Genomic DNA, 19,844 nt, shown 5'->3' with positions numbered 1-19,844 from the left:
TGGCAATAATACCTGGAAGCTAATTGTTTTCTACGCAGAGCTGCACCAGATTTTTCACTCTTCAGATTTAGTAAAAAACCCCCTTGGCGACTAGATAAGATGACAGTGTAGATGACAAAGTACACTATATAGCCAAAAGTTTGCTGCCACTTTACTATCACATCCCATTTTGAAACTGTGGACATCATTAGAGATTTGCCCCCCTCCCCCCACACACACTTTTTGCTGTTAACACCCTCCATTTTACACAACATTTGGCGGTGTGTATTTTTGAGGTCAAGTACCTATATTGTACCTAAGACCTTATGTCCAACTGGGATTTTATTGTATCTCAAAGGTGTTCAATAAGGTTGTGGTCAGGCCGCTGTGCAAGCCACTGGAGATCCTCTACACCAAACGTATCAAACCATGTCTTTATGGAGGTGGCTTTGTGCACAGCAGCACAGTCATGCTAAAACAGAAAAGGGTCTTCACAGAAACTGTAACAGTGTGCTTTTACCACTATCTTACGTAAGCCTAAGCAGAATCATCTGAGCTTCAGGGAATTCATGTATAGGGAAGCACTGGTGGGCACAAAAGTCTAAAGGTCCTGGATTGTGTCTACAGGACCTCAAGTGTCTATGGCCATTTTCAGAGTGGATAGATAAATTGCAGCTGAGATTTGGTTGGCCACAATCTTCCATTTTACTAGAATGTACTGTTGACCACCAAAGCTTTTTTAAAGAAGGTCCTTGCAGGAACATTTTGACTTACCTCTTTCTTGTCTCCAGTTTGAAGTGCAGGAGGATGCAATATATGTATGTCATCTTTATAATCACTAGTGGCAGATGGCTTCTGCAAAATATCTTCTGTAAAAAAAAGACAATTATCAGTTATGGAGCCCAGATCTGAGGTTTTTAACCAACCTACCTGACAGTGGTAAATCAATAAACTCCAGAAATGTAAATGTTTCTGGCACCAAAACAAACTTAATTGCAACAGAAAGCCACATACAATGTAAATGTGGAGGTAAATACAAATTAGTTGAGTATTTGTCAAAATGTAAGATGTGTTGGGCTCACGCATGGCTTTGCATCATACTTCAAAAGATACAGAGAAACAAAATATATAATTATACTAGGCAGAAACCTAAGTAACATAGAGGAGTATACCAAAAGCTTCACATAATGTTATCCTGTTCACCCTTGAAGAAATGTCAAGGAAGTGGAAAGAGAGGAAATTAAATGAAAGGGGAGGGATAAAGGAAAAGGGGATGAGAGGAAAAGAAAAGGGACATATAACAAAAGGGTAATGTACTGTAAGTGAATGTAAATGGAAAGCAAGGGGATCATTGGATAAATAAAATGGAGGAGAAGAGAAGCAAAAAGGAAAGAAAGATATATTAAAGACTGTGAAGAAGTGTCTCCACAGTCTGCACTGCTGCAAAAAAAACCTGTTGGATTGAAACTTTTATTCACCTACAGTAATTGTCCACAGTGAGTTTGAATCTTATTAGTTTCTATATTGCTCCTTAGACACTCAGACAACATAAGAAAAGTGTTGATGGAGTTCAAGACCCAAGGATAGATCAGGTCAAGTTTGGTCTTCAGTTCTAAGAGGCAGCTCTAAAAATATGCAGAGTATTCCAAGAGGTCCATAGAGTCATCTAAATGGGATGTAAATGATGATAATGCTACAAGTTTGAAGCCATTTCAATAAAGGTTTGCCAATCTTATACCAAGATCAATAAATGTTTTACTGGACTTGTTTCACATTTGTGACGCTCTCATCCTTTACACTTAGGACGCTGAGCTAAAGACATTTTAAATAGGGCCCCTACAAGCTTGCTAATAAAAATAGGTATAAATTAGGAAAGCAAAGACAGTGTAGTTGCCCACTGCAATTATTGAGGTGACAGCTTTTGATTTCAAAACTGAAAAAGTGACAGTTGGATTATGATTGAACACTGTAGAAAAACACAAACTTTCCTCACATCAGCTTTTATATGGTCACCACATGACGGATTCATGTATAAATAAACTTGATCTTTAAAACTAAACTCCCAATTCATTAATTGGTCAAATCACTTCTCTCTTTTGGTCTACAATAAAATTTGTTTCACCCTCTTTCTGCATTTGAATAGGTTTTTGCTTTGTTTCCCAGTCCTTTACGCTACTTTTGTAGTTTAAATCTGTTTGTTTTCCATCTGGACCTCACTACCTTTTATTGTGAGGATTGCAGTTTATCACGCACATATATGAAAACTTTTGAAAGGTTATAAATCTCTGGCAGTTGCTAGCCTGCCTATAAATGTATGTTGTTTTATTATAGGATATTCCTGTATAGAAAAAGTGTAAAATTGACGGTTAAGACTCTTCTTGGATTTACGATAAAAGGTTTGGAGAACAAAAAACAAGTCGTACGTGCCTAAAAGAGAAGTATGGCCAAAGATTGTGGGTCTCTTGTGGGTCACCAGAGTACACTTTTCAACCAAATGTACAAAAAGGTGGCAATCTCCCCAACCTATAACTAGCCTTTGAAGTAAGGTGCACGTGGAAGAGCAATGCAATTTGTTCTTTGCTTTTTTTTTGCAGGCTAGCTGCTAAGTGTGCTGGGAAATGTTGGTGTGAGTACTTACTTTTGTACTCCTGTGACAGAGTCACGTGATAGTGGGCTATTAACCGTTTTCAGCTTCCAGAAGTAGGCTCTGGAAGGATCCCTAAAATATTGTTGGGGTCTACCCAGTTACCTGATTTGACAGTTGGCTCTGTCTCTCAGTATGTGGCTTAGAACCAAAGTCAGCTGTGCTCACCCCAGCCCAGCGCTCCAGTGAAAGGTGCAGTAGCAGAGTGGAGAGCAGTGACTGACAGACACTGCTCTCTGCTCTGAGCAGATGAAGAGCTGAGTGACAGCACCAATGCACAGATGCTGCAGCATGAAGGGAAGTATGGATGTTTATTTTATTCATAAACCCATACCTCTTTAAAGTGTAACTCCACTTTTATGTCAAATTTGAAACTGAAAGGGAGGGTAGTGAGAAAGTAGACACTGTAAACAGCAGTCACTACTTTTTTTCTACTTTGTGTGTAAAGGCTTGGGCCCTAGAGGCTGCAATATATAATTGATGACCAAAAGATTGTAGAAATCTTTCCATTACTCCTACTGTATGACTGAAAGTATGTTGCCCCCCCCCCCTTTCAAATGACTAAGTTCAGGTGTTTCCAGTAAAGGGTACTGTTAATGTTGCAGCATACGAAGACATTTTAGCCATCTCCCACTCCCAGCCTTGTACTGACTGGCTGCTTATGCACCTGACACTAGCATGGTAGTCATCAGCAACAGGAATAAAGCCTCCTTTGAATAGCTTCACTGCATATTAGACATTTGTACTGCATCTTCTCTAACGTGTCTTGTCCTCTAATAAGCCCTGTTCTTGTGATACACCATACTTGCATGGGCTCCAAAAGGGGTGGTTAAGTGCAAGGTAGTGGATCAAATCCTTAGCAGCATGTCTTTGGCTGGGGAGACCTGGAACCGAACCTCCAGCTGTCTTACTAACTCCGGCTCCCTCCCCAAGGGGTGGTACAGTCCCTTTTTTATGTATTTGCCCCAGCAGAGGATTGAACTTCCCCACAAAGCCTGGGAAAACCTGCCCAGCAGAGCTAAAGCAGTAGTTAACAATGGCATTTAAACAAATAAATAAAAAAGACAACTTGCAAGGCAATGGCATAATGTGCTAGTATGCATCTTCCCCTAGTCTTCCTGGGTTCGCTGGCTCCAGTCCTTTGAATGTCTGAGCCACAATGACATGCACATGCACGGGAGTCACAGTTTACGTACAGAGCTCTGAAGGGATGGCATGGTTTGCCGTCCCTTCAGAGTGCATGCACCAGTGACATTGCCAGTTACATCCAATGTGAATGTGTCCTAAGCACCGCACCTTATTATAGGCTTACCTGTAGATGCAAGTTAAAAAAAAAAGGAATTTACTACCGCTTTAACCCGTACCTCCCAGGGGTACCAACTCCTCAGGGCAAATACAACTAAGCAGTGCTACATAATTACTTTAAATTCTAACCACATACTGTACATTAACTAGTAAAATATTTTTAACCAACAAACATTTAACATGTACCTGCCTACATGAGTAAGTTTGGGTGTTTCCAGTAAAAGGTACTGTTAATGTTACAGCATACAAGACATTTTAAACAGTTGACCAATCCCAGCCTTGTGGTAACAGTTTGGGGAAAGGCCCTTTTTTGTTCCAGCATAATTGTGCCCCTGTGTACAAAGCCAGATCTATAACAACATACTGTAGTTTGATGTGTCTGAATTTGAGTGTCCTACACAGGGCCCTGACCACAAACCTATTAAACACCCCTGGAATGAATTTGAATGCTGACTGTGAGCGAGGTCTTCTCATCCAACAACAATGCCTGGCCTCACCTGATCTTTTGCCTGAATGGACACAAATTTCCACAGGCACAATTCAAAATTCTTTGGAAAGCCTTCCCAGAATATTAGGTGCTGTCATATGCATGGAGGTGGATGGAGTAACTCCTTGTTAATGCCCATAGTTTTGTAATGGCATGTTCAAAAAGATCATACATATGATTGTCTGATGTCCACAAATGTTTGGCTATATAGTAAGTTTTAAACCCAGTAGTGCAATAACATTGTACTGAAAATATTCTATTTGTTTGACTGAGCCCAATGTATATATTTAGGACCTCCCTGGCCAACACACATGCCTCTTCTTGGAGCATCTGCTCTTGTATGTAGATGACAGCCTGTAACTTTTAAATGTTCTTTGTTTAAATCTGTGGGGTAGGTAGAAAGCCCTTTACTGTCTTAACCACAATAAAACTTGCATAATATGAAAGTGAGTTTTCATTAACTAGGTTTACCAAGTTAATCCACTTCTCCAGGGCAGGAATGTTATTAATACTTTTGTGAATAGTATCCAGTGTGTGTGTGAGCAGCCAACAGTTATATAACACCATACAATCTGTATACAAGAGTAAAATAAAACACAGGCTAGATGTTCTCCTATCCGTCTGTAATGTGTACTGTCTTTACTACTAATACGTAGTTGCTTCTTGGCTTCTTTCTCATTTTTTTTAAGGCTACCTTTTTGCTCCTTCTGTCGGACCAGTTGTCATACACACGGGCCGAACGTAGGCTGTTTTCTGGTGAACTGGCCAATACCACTTGATATTTACTTAGCTGTAGAGTTTCATGATTGTGATGTAGGGTGCTCACCTTCTGCCTCACACCTGGTCACATAGCGCTCTTCACTTGAGAGTCTCCATCAGATTTGGACCACAATATTTATGGAAGCTTTTGCCAGACAATGATTGTTGCAGAGTTCATTCCTTCTCCATGTGGGTATGCTGTTGCTGCTGTCCTCTTATTGTGGCCTTACAACCTTCAGCCTTGTTACTGTCACGGTCAGGTGTCTGGCTCAGAGACCAGTAGCTATAGCAGTGGAAAAGCTCCCACCAACTAGCAGGCCAGTATACAAGCAGTTCACCTTGCCAGATGATGCAGGCTCATTTGAGGTGCTGGGTCAAAGCACTAACCAGTATTCACCAGAGCTCCTGATGGTGGAGATGAGTTTTGCTGTGTGTTAGTACCAGGTCGTGGTTCTCAGGATCGCCCCATCAGGAGGTGAGCAAGTCGGGGTCCAGTAGCAGAGAAAGCAGGTAGGGATCAAACAGAAGCATAGTTGGTAAACAAGCCGAAGGTCGGTAATAAGTGGTTGCAGGTTGGGATCAGGCAGAAGCTTGTTCGATGAACAAGCGAAAGGTCTGTAACAAGTAGTAGCAAAAGTATGGATGGAAGCAGGAGAGGCAAGAGCAAGATATTGGCTGGAGAAGGCACCATAATCTGGGAAACAGGAAGTGCAATGACATAGCTTAAATCAGGAAGTTCATGGGAGGAGCAAAGCGTTCACGGTTCAGCAGAAAACAAGGCACAAGGCAGGATTATCCAATGGATCAGACAAAGTGGTGTCTAGTGTTCCTCGTACCTTAGAGAGAAGAGTTACTGCCAGACACAGCAGAGGTCCTGGGTTCAAGTCCAGGCCCTGACAGTTACTGACCTAATGGTATCCTGACTGCCCTGACCCTGTTTTACAATTAGAACTGCCACTTGGATAACACAGTTTTGGTCCAGCCCCACACATGGAATGACCCCCTGCCTCCTCTTGACCTATTCCTTGCCTGTTGCCTGATACCACTGCTGAGAGGCTCTGACCTTTCAGACTTACTAAAGCCCAGGAGGGTGAGGGTAAACATTTAGATGCAAGCATTCAAACTGTTATAAATTTCCAGAACTATAGTCACAACGCTACATTCAGTAACAACAGTTTTGTCTCTTATTTTTATTAAAGTAGTATATATACGATCTCACACAGATTTGAACATTAATAAATTCTTCTAAGCAATAAAAAGTTTAAATTTGTGCCCAATCTCTCACAGTTTAAACAAAACAAAGCCTCTGGGTCATGCTCTCATAACACTGCTGACCCAAAATTCACGCCCTGACCACATAACATGGGGCCAGTTACAAGGGACAGTGCAATATCAGGCTGCTATCAATCAAGCCAGCTTACAGGTGGGAGGAAAGGGGAAAGGAGAAAAAAATATAAGAAACAAATTAACAGTACTATTAAAGTGTATGTCCAAACTTGGCTTTTTTTAATGTTGCATAGAGTGTAGAAGGATTAGACTCATTTTGGATTTTTACTGCCATCTAGGGATCCATTAAAGAGATTTACTGTCACTTCCTCTCTTGATGACAATGTTTTCACCAGAAAGGAAGTGAGAAAAAAATTGCAACAGTTACACAGACAGAATCAAACATCTTGCAGGACTTCTTGCCTTCCCCTACTCTACTAAAGAAAAGCGTTTTATTTTCTGTGTTTCTGTTGGGGAGTCTCCTCATTTCGAAAAAATGTTCCCTCAAATTAGACTTTTAGTAGGCTTTTATTGAAGAAGGATCTGAATGTCTCTTCTGCAGCAAATGCTGCTTCCGTGTCTGCAAGCACTTTTCTTCAGATTGTACATTTATTAATTTAAAAAAAAATGTTTTGCAATGCGAAGTGTATGTCGGTGCAATTTCTGCTCTAGTGTGGCTACACTTATTTCTGTTTTATTTCTCAACAGATTAGTCATGGTTGTCACCCAGGCTGGACCAATAATATATCTACCTTTGTTTATCTTTATTACATGTGGCTGCTGGGATTAGTACTTTACATGAAATTTTTTTTTTCTTTAGTGTAACTCACCAATTAAAGAGGTTTGGTGAGGACGAATTGTCAAATTGTTACTGTACTGACCACCAATGAATAGAGGGGGTTATTTATTACTGCTACTGAAAGGGGGGTTATTTATTATTGCCACTTACCATCAATGAAAGGGGGGTGGGTCAGGGGGGTTAATTATTACTGCCACTGACTACCAATGAAAGGGGGTGATTAACTGTTACTGACACCAATGTTAGGTAGTTGCTATTAACCACTGACACCAACGATGGGCTTATTTTACTCCCACCTTCCCCGTTCAGTGTATCCCCAGGCCGTCTTTCTGTCTAAAATATAACAAAGCAAAATGGAAACAGTGCCACTCTACAAGTCGTATTCTGTGAAGTGATGCCCATTTATTACCACACCCACTTGTTGGCCACACCCAACATTTGTATTTAATGTTTCAACATTTGTATTTAATGTTTTATCTCATTCTCTTTAAAGTAGTTGTTAACTTCTGGCATGGAATATGGACAAAGAATATCCCTCTATAGTGTGTACTTGTCTCAGTCCACAGGGGTTGATATACTAAAGGCAAAAAGACTGTGCACTTTGCAAGTGCAGTTGCACGCTTAGTAAATCAGAAGGAGCCCTGCTGACCTCCACCATCCAATCCAATGCAAGCAAAAATGCAGATTTTTTTTATTTTCCTTGCATGTGATTGGGTATTCTTTGCCAAGTGAAGCTTCACCTCATTTACCAAGCTTTGAAGCATATGCGCTTGCTGAGTGCAACTGCACTTTCAAAGTGCACAGTCTATTTGCCTTAAGTAAATCAATCCTCTTGTGTGATTTCTGTCTGCCACCTCATTCCGCTGCTGTCTGCATGAGTCACTTCTGACAAGTTTCCAAGAGTTAAAAATATGACAGGAGAGGGAACTCCACGACACATTCTGTGACTGACAGCCTCAGCTTTGTTCCTATGTACTGTGTGAAGGGGGGGGTTGGTCCCTTCCCTCCGATCAGCTCTCGCTGAGCTCCGTAGAGTTCGACTTCAACTCCCCACCCCCTGCTTTCTGAAAGCTCAGATAAGCTGTATAAATTCTGCACTTTAAACAGCTGTAAAAAAGAGAAGACTGAAGATAAACAGGTACAACTTACGTAGGAGGATTTGTTTCATCTCTTTGTATCATCTGAGGCCAGTCACTTCACTATGTACATGTTAGGGTTTACAACCCCTTTAAGCTGTCCTTCCTAATTCTGTTCAATCATTGACAACTAAAAGTTATGTCATCTCAAGATCACCAATCAAGGTGGTTGAAGATGCTGAACCTGGAAGAAGGCCTGGTGAAGATGCTACCAGAGGTCACCAGAGAGATTGCGGATATTGCATCACTAAGTAGGAGCTGCTGAAACATTAAATACAAATAAATAACTAATTTACCTAGTTTTCCTGTAGTAAGAAAGAAGCCGGTCTGCTATGTACTACCTGGAACTTAACAAATATTTTGTGTATGAGCCAGTCCCCTCCTCTACATCATGCTGAATAATAGCACAGCATATAAAAGTGAAATCTCTACATAACTATGAGGGCTGAGTTTTTCGTCAGAGCTCACCAGCTTGTTTCCTTTATAGGTGTGCTTTCATGAGTGTATTTCAATTGCTGTCATTTTATATCATCATAAATATATTTATGTGCTTGTCATCCATTACCCACAATCTAGAATTCAAGAAATGCACTTGACATCACCATTCATTAAACTTTCTCATACAATTTGTTTCTATGTTTTTCTTCGCTATAAATTTTTATACCCTTGAAAGTCACAGCTGAAAGCCTCCAAGTGACACTGTAACCTTTTTGTCCATTTGTTGTTCTAAATAAGCAAATAGATGCACAGGGCATATGGAAACATTCCCAATGAAGCAGACATTTTTTTTGCCTATGTGCAAATCTTGTTTGCTCTAGGTCTCAGAAGGATAATCAAAAAATATTTCAAACTTCTAGCATGACTGTGGTAAAATATGGCCATATATTAAAATCCTACAAGCTGTGCTCACTGGTGAGCAAATGTGCCAAGTACTGTTGTGTGCGAAGTAGTTCCATGAGCACAGTGAGGGGTGCAAATGGACAAATAACAGAAAGAAACTCAGCACTATGAAATCATGACTTCCATGGCAGCACAGTATATTTTCAGGACTGAAAAAATCCCATAAGCCAGGTAGCTAAGAGCTAGCTAAAGATGCTCTTCAACAAAGACTAAAAGTCAATTTGAATCCTCTATATAGCCATACACACCTTTTCCTGACAGATATTTACTGGATTAAGAGTCAGTTCACACCAGAACTCAGTGCGGGAAACCCACATTCTGTGCTTGTTATCCGCACGGCATTCAAAGCGCACTGCAGATATCAATGTTAACTTTATTTTTATTAGGTTATAAGAAGAGTAGGTACAAAACAGAGCCTTTGGGGCATACCCCGGCTCAAGGTACAAGAAGCTAAACTAACTAGTAAATCTGCCCATAGGGCGGTAAAAACGTACTCAGAGACCACAAAGTACAGCGATACTGTAGGAGCAAAACTTAGGAATATAATTGTCTATCAACATAGCAGATAGGGAGCACACAATATATGGTCGAAAATATTATATAAGGCGGTTTGCAGCTCCGGGCAAGGTAATGGGAAGACTTGAGTCTGTAACATAACAAAATAAAAGGGAGATTAAGTGCTCTTCATAAGTTGCCATTAAGTGGCAGTAGCAATGGATTAAAATCATCAATCCCAAATTTCGGAAAATTTCTTGAGACAACCCTGAGAGCAGTATGTGTCTTTATACAAGGTTATCACTAAGTTGGCAAGAGTTTTCTAATACTCCAGAATGGGAACTGTATCTGTCTTACATCGTAGCACTATCGTAAAATAATACTAGACCCAAAAAGGTCCTGAGTGCCCTAGTTAATGCCAGGACCTCTACAAAATTGAGAATACATACATCTATCGTGCATGAAACCTGGATGGTAGTTAGCCCACGAATGAAATCTAGAACCTCAACTCAGAAGGTATGAATGCATGGACAGGCCCATATCATATGTAGGAATTCAGCTGATTCATGTAAACAACACCAAGAATGTGAAGGAACCTGAGGATATATTTTATGTAATCTAAGGGCCATCAAATATATATTATGGCAGAGACAAGTTGAAAAAAAGGGATACCCCACAGCTCCTCCCAATCCTCCCCATTGTGATCTGGCATCTCCACCAGCCAGGCTCCACAAAGCTTTTCCAACCCATGATGGCCAGACAGTTGTAAGCCTTTATATATATTGGAGAGAGGTTTTATTAAGGAGTCATCCCTTAAAAATGTCAAACGGTTGAATGGTTAGTACAGCATTACCAAATTGCACATGATAGGTATGGCAGAGCTGTAGAAAATGAGAAGAAGGAATTGGGAAGTTAGAATTGTGCTTTTAAGATGTCAAAGGTCTTTATTTGGCCACCTTCACAGATATGACTCAGATGATGAATTCCCCTAGATGCCCAGAGGGATGGAACAGGAATAGAGTAGAAATCCGACAGATTGGGGTTAAGACATTAGGGCGTATGTGGGGAGCAGCGCTTGGAATGGCCTGATATCTTAGGTACCACCTGATTCTAAGTTCACATGACCATTTTCATGGAAGAGGTAGGGGAAAGGGAGCCTTAACACCCCTATACAGAAGATTCTGCAGCACTTGGGAGGAGTCCAAATGAGCTCCTTCCAGGACTACAGAGGAATTAGTGTCATCTAAAACCAACCAATTGTGGGCATGAAGTTGGAGCGGGGCCAAGTTTCAGAGTGCTGTTCCATCATCCATCCTGGATTTGTTTGGGGTTTATCCATAAAGCGCTGTTGGTCTTTCATTTGTTTGAAAGCCAAATAGTTCTGGTAAGCATCCAAACTCACTTTCACCCGAAATTAATTTCTGGGGTGTTTCTCTTGAAGTTAGCCCTACTGGAGTAGTGGGTGTCTTATCCTTTGATTTTTTGAAGCACTTTCTGCACTTTTATGGACTTTAGTTATTCAACACCTGAGCACATATAATTTGTAAAAGACTGATGTTCATTTTTCACTGTTATTTAAATTTATATATCTTTATTGTATTGATCAATGGTTTATGATTGTGCTGCACTTTGTGAGTTATAATGCATAAGCATGGCAGAAAGAAAATAATAGATCCAGTTGCTGTGCATTGTGTAAAGCAGTGCACGTAATATTTTTGGCGCAGTGTAGCGTGATTTCAGACCATTCAAATAAACGGACTAAATAAATGGATAAAACCCACTGCATCTGGATTGCATGTGAATTGTGCAGGAATGCAGCGTGGTTCATGTTGTGAACTGGCCCTTAGTCATAAATATCCAGATACTGTATATTCAAATAAGGTGGGGGTTAGTAATAGTAACAAGGTATCAATGTTAAATTTTGTGATTTGTTAACACCCTTAGCACCGATGAACATAACCCTAAACTATGACATTGCTAAAGCTGTTTTTTAAACAGTTTTACATGTAATTGCCTGAAAAATTCTTCTTTATGTTTAGTGTATGCATAGCCAATACCTTTTTTTTAGACACAGTATTAGATAAAATTGGGAGGAAATAGAACCCTTGTCAAACATGTCAGGTTGTCTGTGTGTCCACTGGATAGATTTAGTCTCTTTTTGTACTGGTGACCATTGGATGATAGTAAATCTAACATTTTACAGTTGTTACTGTAGGTAAGAATAAATCTTCAAATTTGCACACTTGTTCTGAGTTTCCTGTCCCTCTTTTTCCAAAAATGTAAATGCCCGGTGTGACCTTGGGACAGGTAGAGAAGGAAAATCTCTCCTACAGGACACAGACAGCAAATAAAACTGACCAATATTTTAACCCTTCCCTGCTAAAACTAGAAAAAAATAGCTATACGTGCATGTCCATTTAATGCATGAGAACATTTTTACATATCCTGCACAAGCAGTAAAAATACTTTAAAACAAGCCATTGTTCACCTCTGTATCTATAGTCACTGTGGGGATATTAATGTGTACATGGCCGAAAAGAAAACCGCCAAGTTTGTAGCCATGTAGCCTTTTTGTACAGATCTGAACAGAGGCGCATTGTTGTCTATCAGACAATGCATACAGTGCAGCCATTTACATGTATGCACAAGTGCACGCAAGCAATTATGTGTAAATAGAAACATTGGCAGCTAGAAGAAGATGAGTAAATATTTTACACGTGTACAGCTTTTGCACGATTAAAAATTTCTACACATGTACACACAAGATCAGAACATTAGTTCCGTTATTTACTTAGGAACTTTCTGCCAGCAAGATATTGTATATAAACATAATGGAATTATTATATCCACGAGCAAGAGGCCTTAGACACCAGCTGAGATCAACTCATTGTTGTGATCTTTGAGAATGAATAACTTCAGTTCAAAAGCAGCTAAGTGTGACATTTCATTTTTTTAAAACAACAAACAGGTTTATGCTTTACGTGCACTGTGCAATGGAATTCGAATTACACAGAGCAGCCCCAAACTTCTTCTTCTCGAGTCCCCCACCTGCACTTCTGGCCACTCCTCTTCTCAGTGTATCACCATAGGAGGCAGCTAAAGACCTCCAAACTTCGTGTGTCCTTCAGATTAGCACAATAACAGTGCATAGAGATCTTCATGGAATGGGTTTCCATGACCGAGCAGCTGCATCCAAGCCTTACATCACCAAGTGCACTGTAAAGCATCGGATGCAGTGGCGTAAAGCATGCCGCCACTGGAATCTAGAGTGGTAGAGACGTGTTCTCTGGAGTGACAAATCATGCTTCTCTGTCACTTATATCCCAAAAGTACACAGTCACCAGTAATCAGTACATGGTCACTAATCACAAGTCTCCAGGACAGCTGCCACCTTCCAACTGCTCTAGAAACGTCTTCTAGAGGCAGTGGGAAGCAATCAAACTGCCAACCAGTGAAACTCTGAACAGACTAGGGCAATCAGTCACTGCTTCCTTGACTACAGAAGGAGCCAAAAACTAAATTTACCTAGCAGCCTAGCTAGGAGGGTGCTACAAAAGGTTTGTGTGAATAATTAGTATAACATTAAAATAGAATTGTCAGGATGAAAAGGGCAAAATTTAACACAATGGCAACTTTTGCACAGGTTTACGATTTCTAAAACTGAGAGTAACATTGCGTTTAATGCATGAAGGCAAAAGTCCTCCAGATCATTTTACATAATTGTTTTAACATGGGATATACACTCACTGGCCACTTTTAAGTACATCTTGCTAGTACTGGGTTGGACCCCCCTTTTGCCTTCAGAACTGCCTTAATTCTTTGGGGCATAGATTCAACAAAGTGTTGGAAACATTCCTCAGGGATTTTAGTCCATGACATGAGTTACTGTTGCCTTTCTATCATCTTGAACCAGTCTGCCCATTCTCCTATGACCTCTGACATCAACAAGGCATTTTTGTCCACACAACTGCTGCTCACTGGATATTCTCTCTGTAAACCATAGAGATGTTTGTCCATGAAAATGACAGTAGACCAGCAGTTTTTTATATAATCAGATCAGCACGTCTGGCACCAACAACCATTTCACGTTCAAAGTAATTTAAATCCCCTTTCTTCCCCATTCTGATGCTCAGTTTGAACTTCAGCAAGTCGTCTTCACCACATCCAGATGCCTAAATACAGTTGCTGCCATATGATTGGCTGATTAGCAATTTGTGTTACCAAGCAATTGAACAGGTGTACCTAATAAAGAGGCTGGTGAATGCATACAGTGTATATTATATATGTACTGTATGTATATATATTTACATAAATATCTTCTTATAGTGATCTACTACTAGCTGCAGTCAGCCAGCAATAGATCACTATAGAAGTGACCTATTGCTGCAGAGAGATGCTCTCTGTCCTGGCCTCCATATTCAGAAGAGGTGTCCCAACATTGCGTCTAGTGTAAACAAAATGCAGAAGTCAGGGTAAACTGCTCATTTTGCCTGGCAGATAATAAAAAAGTGATTACCTTATTCCTTGCTCCTTCATGCTTCCTCTTCTTGGTGTGACTGATTCCCCCAAGCCTTTTTCTTTTACTGTACAACCAGTTGCAGTGATTTGACCTCAGACCAGCAGTACTGCATTATATGTGAGGATCAGTCTATCCAAAATGGCTTCCAGCTTCCCAGCTTTACAGTGAGGCATGCGCTCCAGAGACAAGCGGCACCGCCATTTTGAAAAATTCATTAGACCATCGGAAAAATGCATAAGGAAATGTATCTCATAGACATGTGTCACACTAGATCAGTGACTAAGAATTACATTTTTACTACCTACAGAGAAAAACTGAACACTGGAGAGATTATACGATCAATATAGTTTCTATAGTAGTATAGTTTCTATATATAGTTTCTATATATCTCATCCTTTCATGCTATCCAGTTATTTTAGTGCTTGGAATGCTTTGCTCATGTAACTTGTATTCCTACCCTTTTTGCCTCCCCCATCATAGGAGGTGGGAGGAGATTTGACACTTGGTCTAATAGCTCAGTATGATATAAAACCATCCATACTCTTTTTGGTTCTGAAGAAAATGGCTCTACCCTTGAAACGCGTAAGCCTTGGGGTGCTATGAGGTCTTCCCCTGCCGCTGACCGACCACCGTGGACCTGGAGGTGATCTCGTCTGCATCCTTTTCTATGCTAATGCATGTCATGTGTTTATGAGTAGAACATTTGTATACTTTTAAATAAATTGCTATTTTGGTAACATACTAGGTCGTAGGCCCTCTTTTTGTTGTTGTTTTAAGTGTCACAGTCCTGTGAGGGCATTAAGACCTTTGGAGTCATACCTACAAGCCAGCTGAGCAGAAAGTCCAATATATCTGTAGAACCACACCAAAGCGCAGAAGGTTATTAAAATTATAAGGAAAATATATCACCTTATTGATCATCCCTAAGCAGAAAAAGCAGTTAACCCTTGAAGTTGGCAGAAAGACCCATGACAAAGATAAATGTTTTTTGTCAATAAAGATGTAAAAAAAATCATGTAAAAATTGCTTAGATAGGTAAATTAGACTTTGTCAAGTAAAAAGACACTGGTGCTGCTATATCTGGTATTTAAGCTTCAACTAATTTGGGTCATGTAAAGGTTAAGAAAGCCAAATGTTGCGGTTGACAGTACACACTGTGCTGCTATATCTGACAAGATAATGTACTCAAAATAACTATTTATACATTCAATGACAGATGTTCTTAATCCTTAAGAACAAGGCTGGAACACAAAGTTTTATTTAAGAGGTTGGTGGGGGCATCACTACAATGTAGACCATATGTTTCCCCAAGAATCTTCCACTTAAAGGACTTCTTCATGCTGCTTACTTCTATTCATTTTTCATTCTACCTATAGGAATGTGACATTGTAGCCTCTTTAATACATGTGTGAAATTGAGTGGCTTGTCTACAAATGTAGGTATGCGTTTCCAGTCATTATGTTGTCATTACATTGTTACATATTTACATACTATAGGTTAAAAAAAGACACATGTCCACCAACTTTAACCAACATTTGGCAAAAATAAATAGATGAGAAACCCTTCGGCCTTAGTAATCCTAAACCCACAGTTGAAAGAAAGTGAAGCAAAAAACCCACATAAAGTGCTGTCCAATTTTGTTTAACAAAGGAAAAAACGACTTCCTGATATCCAAAGGCATACAGATACTCCCTGGATCAATAATCAACAGCAGGTTTTCCAAACATTTTTACTCCATTAGAACCCTTAAAATAATTGTTAATGTGTTACTAAACCCACAACAGTAAAATCAGTCTGTATATGCAGTAAAGCATGCTTGTTATACTCACTGTAGAACCTAAGGGGTTAATTCTCCGCATTGTGTAAAAAGGCGGTTTGAGACAGTCTTCTCTGATCCTCCCCTTCTTCTACTGTCTCCAATCCATCTGTTGCTAGAACAGAGCCTTGGGGGCAAGCTGCACATGCTCAGTTTGGTGTGTATTGCTAAAGGGTTTTTTTTGCTTGGGACATTGCATGTGATCAGCACAGGGCCAATCAAGACAGAGGGTCAGGGGTTATTCAGCCTCAAAAGGCAGTCAGGGGCGAATAAAAACTCCTCCTACAAGCTTTAACCAGTGCTCGGATGGACACTGACAGAAGTCACAAGACTGCTATTTAATGCTGATGAGAAAAGGTATTTAGCAGTTTATATTTACTAAAATAATTGCATTTCCATGTTCTGTGTATTGTGGGATATACTGAATGCAGGGCCATGGGTTTAGCAGCACTTTAAGTTTCAAACAACTCCTGCTAAAAAGTATTATATCTACAATGCATGGTACACCGGAGCAATCAGTAACAGAGATAGAATAATAAAGAATGAGGATTGTAATGTACCTAGCATACGTGTCACCTTGAGAAGATAATTTCTAACACTTTCCTGGTTCTTTATGACAAAATAATTTTCAGTTAATCATGAAATAAAACAGTGTCTCTTAATAATAGGGTCAGTGGAAAACTTACATTGGTAGTCAGTCAACAGTGCTCCCTTACTTTGGTACTTAGTGGAAAAAGGACCCCTTATATGGTTGGCCAGCAAGTGATGCGACCCCTTACATTGGTGGCCAGGGGAAGAAGAACCCCATTACACTGCTGCTTAGTGGATAAAGCCCCGCTTACAATGGTGGTCAGTGGGTCAAGGACACCGCTTACATTTGTATTCAGTGGGAGAAGCACCCCTTACACTAATGGTCAATAGAAAGAATGTATTTTACACTGGTGGTCAGTGTATTGCCCTTACATTTATGGCCAGTGGGAAAGATGCCCCCTTTACAGACAGCTAAATATATTGTTGATGTTGGTAATTACTTACCTTGGAGGAGGGAGGAGACACTCTAATGCCGATGGCTCTGCCAAGTTACAATGGTGATATATCTTTGCAGGTATTACTGCTCCCTGCTCAAGCAACCCTAGCAAACCTCTGGAGGAACCCTAGAGTTCTGCAGACCTCTGGGTGAAAAACACTGATTTACAGTGTCATTTCCTATAAATATTAATAGAATAGACCTTTATAGTCTGTGCATTAGGAAAAACATTTTTTTAAGAATCTACTGTGAACTAGTTCTTGTGGAACTCTATTCCACATTTTACTGTACAGAAGTTAGGTTGCACACTTCACAGAGTGCCAATGTTGCTCTTGCAGTAAGACCATGGGAGCGAGTGTTGTCACCCTATGCTAGGAAGTTAAGTCTGGCAAGATCAACAAGTAAGAGTAAAGACATTAAGTAGCAAACGTTTGGGGAGGGGAGACAAAATGTTTTTAGTATACAAGCAAACAAACAAATATCTGTTTACACCAACTAGATCCTTTATTTTTGTTCAGTTAATAATTTAATTGTTGATTACTGAATGGCATATATTATCTTTCTATACTCTTTATTGCCTCTTTCTCCTGCAAAAATATCTTAAGAAACAACATATGTTTGGGATTCTAGGCTCATAATGGGTAGGAAAATAATCTATAAAATATAGAACTTTTATGTTTAACAATCACCAGGCGGAGAGCTAACACGATGATAAAAACCTTCAAATATTTCACTTAAGAAACTTGACAAACTGCCAGGGGTAGGCTTGCAGCTAATTTCTACTATTTAAAGATAATTTGCAAAGCATGACAAGACATCCTTCAATATAAAACAGTAAAGCATATAGGGATTGTATAAAGCACTTTTTTGTTCCTATTTAGTACAAAGTCAAGACTTTGGTGCTGAATCCCGCTCACAGCACCAATAACATTTTTCCATGTAGCCGCAAATTAAATTTTGCAGTGACTTTACTAATGAGATGTGTTGCGTTTGAGATATATATATATATATATATATATATATATATATATATATATGTGTGCGTTTCCTGATTTTATTCTCAGATTTACTGTGCATATAGGAATGTTTGTTTTGGAGACAAACAAATTTCTTGGAGTTTGTTTGAGGGGTTTCAAACAAATACCACTGGATACAATGGTAACATAGAAACCATTGTTGTATTTCAGTTGACAGATGACTATTGTTTTGTAGCCATGGTGAAACACAGCTTGACTTTTTGACATAAATGACTTATGGCATGTATGATACAACAGTGCCATTTTGAGGTCAAATTGGAGAATGTACCACCTATATATATGACAGTGTAAATAAGGCAGAAAAAAGGGACCACGCCTATGTGGGATTGGCTATCTATGCTTTCTAAATAAAAGGCAACAACAGAAACTGATTAGAAGGACTCTAAGATGACTTAACACCAAGAAAGATCTCTGACAGAAGAAAAAAAGGTTTTTTTTGCACGATCTCCTGCAATTGCCGTAGAGTAAGCCTGGGTCCTTGCATTGTCTATGAAAATCGTGAACACAGTCTAACCTGAGTTAAGTGACGTTTTCAGCTAATTACTAATGTATCCAGAGCATAGTTTTGCTAGGTAGTAGGCAGCATTTTGATTGTTATAGGTATATCTGCCAGTCTTGTATTGTATTCCTGTAATTGTGGCTATGTACAGCATTTTCATTTAGTAAAAGCATTTTAATATACTACAGAGGTCTATGTTTCCTTGCTTATAACGCAAAGTAACTTTTACTAGACACCAAACAAAACATAAGACTGCCCATGTCCATGAAAAGAAACAAGCATTGTTTTTTGTTTCAACCAATGCATGATTGCAGAATTTATTTTGGCTTAGCATTTTAAGCAATCAGAAGTTCTTCACAAGCTGCAAATTCAGGAAAAAGACACATGTTTACCTGATAGCCTGTTAACTCCGTTGTAGTTGCCCTCCCCACACTTCCCTTGCAATCTGTTTACCATCCTCTGTTGGTAGAGAAGCAATAACAGAAGTAAAATCACAAAACACGGAGGGGTGGGGCCTGTGTCCTTCAAAGTATAAATAAAGGCAAAACTTATTTTCAGTTTTGTGCTGAGTGGAAAGGGGTTAGAACAGCTATTAGGATTTTATTGTCGTCTGTTAGGGAGATTCACCCTCTCTGTTTGTCCTGTTTACTATTATCATTGAAAGTGAAAGCAAAAGAAAATCCCAAATGTTGGGTTGTCCCCAGAAAAGTAAAAGAGGGGAAATCTTCCAATGGGACCACTAGTTCTGGTACCCTGGGGGCCAAAAGAGATTCCCTTAATTTTCAAGGATTTCCTCTTGGGATTTCCCATTTTGGCTATGTGATAGGAAGTGAAGGTAAGTCTTTGGTAACAGATGGCAAAACAACTAACATGGGTCATAACCATCCCTTAGTCTGTCCAAAATGAAAAAAAAACCAAAAACATTTGCCTACCGTTCTACTTCAATGAGCTCAAAGAAACAGAGTTTACTGTAATTATAAAATTCCTGATTCTTTCTTTCTCATTCAATAAGGGATGCAGGATGCAGAGACAATTAGGATGTCCAAAAACTGTGGACTGCTTCCAACTCAGAGTCTGCCTGAAGGACCTTACACCCAAAGCATGGCATGGCATGAGGTAAAACGGCTAGTAAAAGTAAAAGTAAAAGCTCAGTGGAATAAAACATCCATACTCCCA

General features: G+C 39.6%; 1 protein-coding gene across 1 annotated transcript in view; it reads right to left on the bottom strand.

Moving 5' to 3' along the window:
• Positions 1-19,844, bottom strand: part of ZNF831 (zinc finger protein 831) — a 104,151-nt gene that overhangs the window by 8,599 nt on the left and 75,708 nt on the right. The window contains exon 5 of the mRNA XM_089658650.1: positions 754-848. Within this exon, the coding sequence (XP_089514776.1) occupies positions 754-848 (95 nt within the window). The remainder of the gene's footprint in view (positions 1-753; positions 849-19,844) is intronic.

The sequence above is a fragment of the Staurois parvus genome, unplaced genomic scaffold (genome assembly GCF_062004578.1).
Source record: "Staurois parvus isolate SC_StPar_1 unplaced genomic scaffold, SC_StPar_1.0 ptg001087l, whole genome shotgun sequence".
NCBI classification, from domain to species: Eukaryota; Metazoa; Chordata; class Amphibia; order Anura; family Ranidae; genus Staurois; species Staurois parvus.
This window is presented reverse-complemented; position numbering and strand designations above follow the sequence as displayed.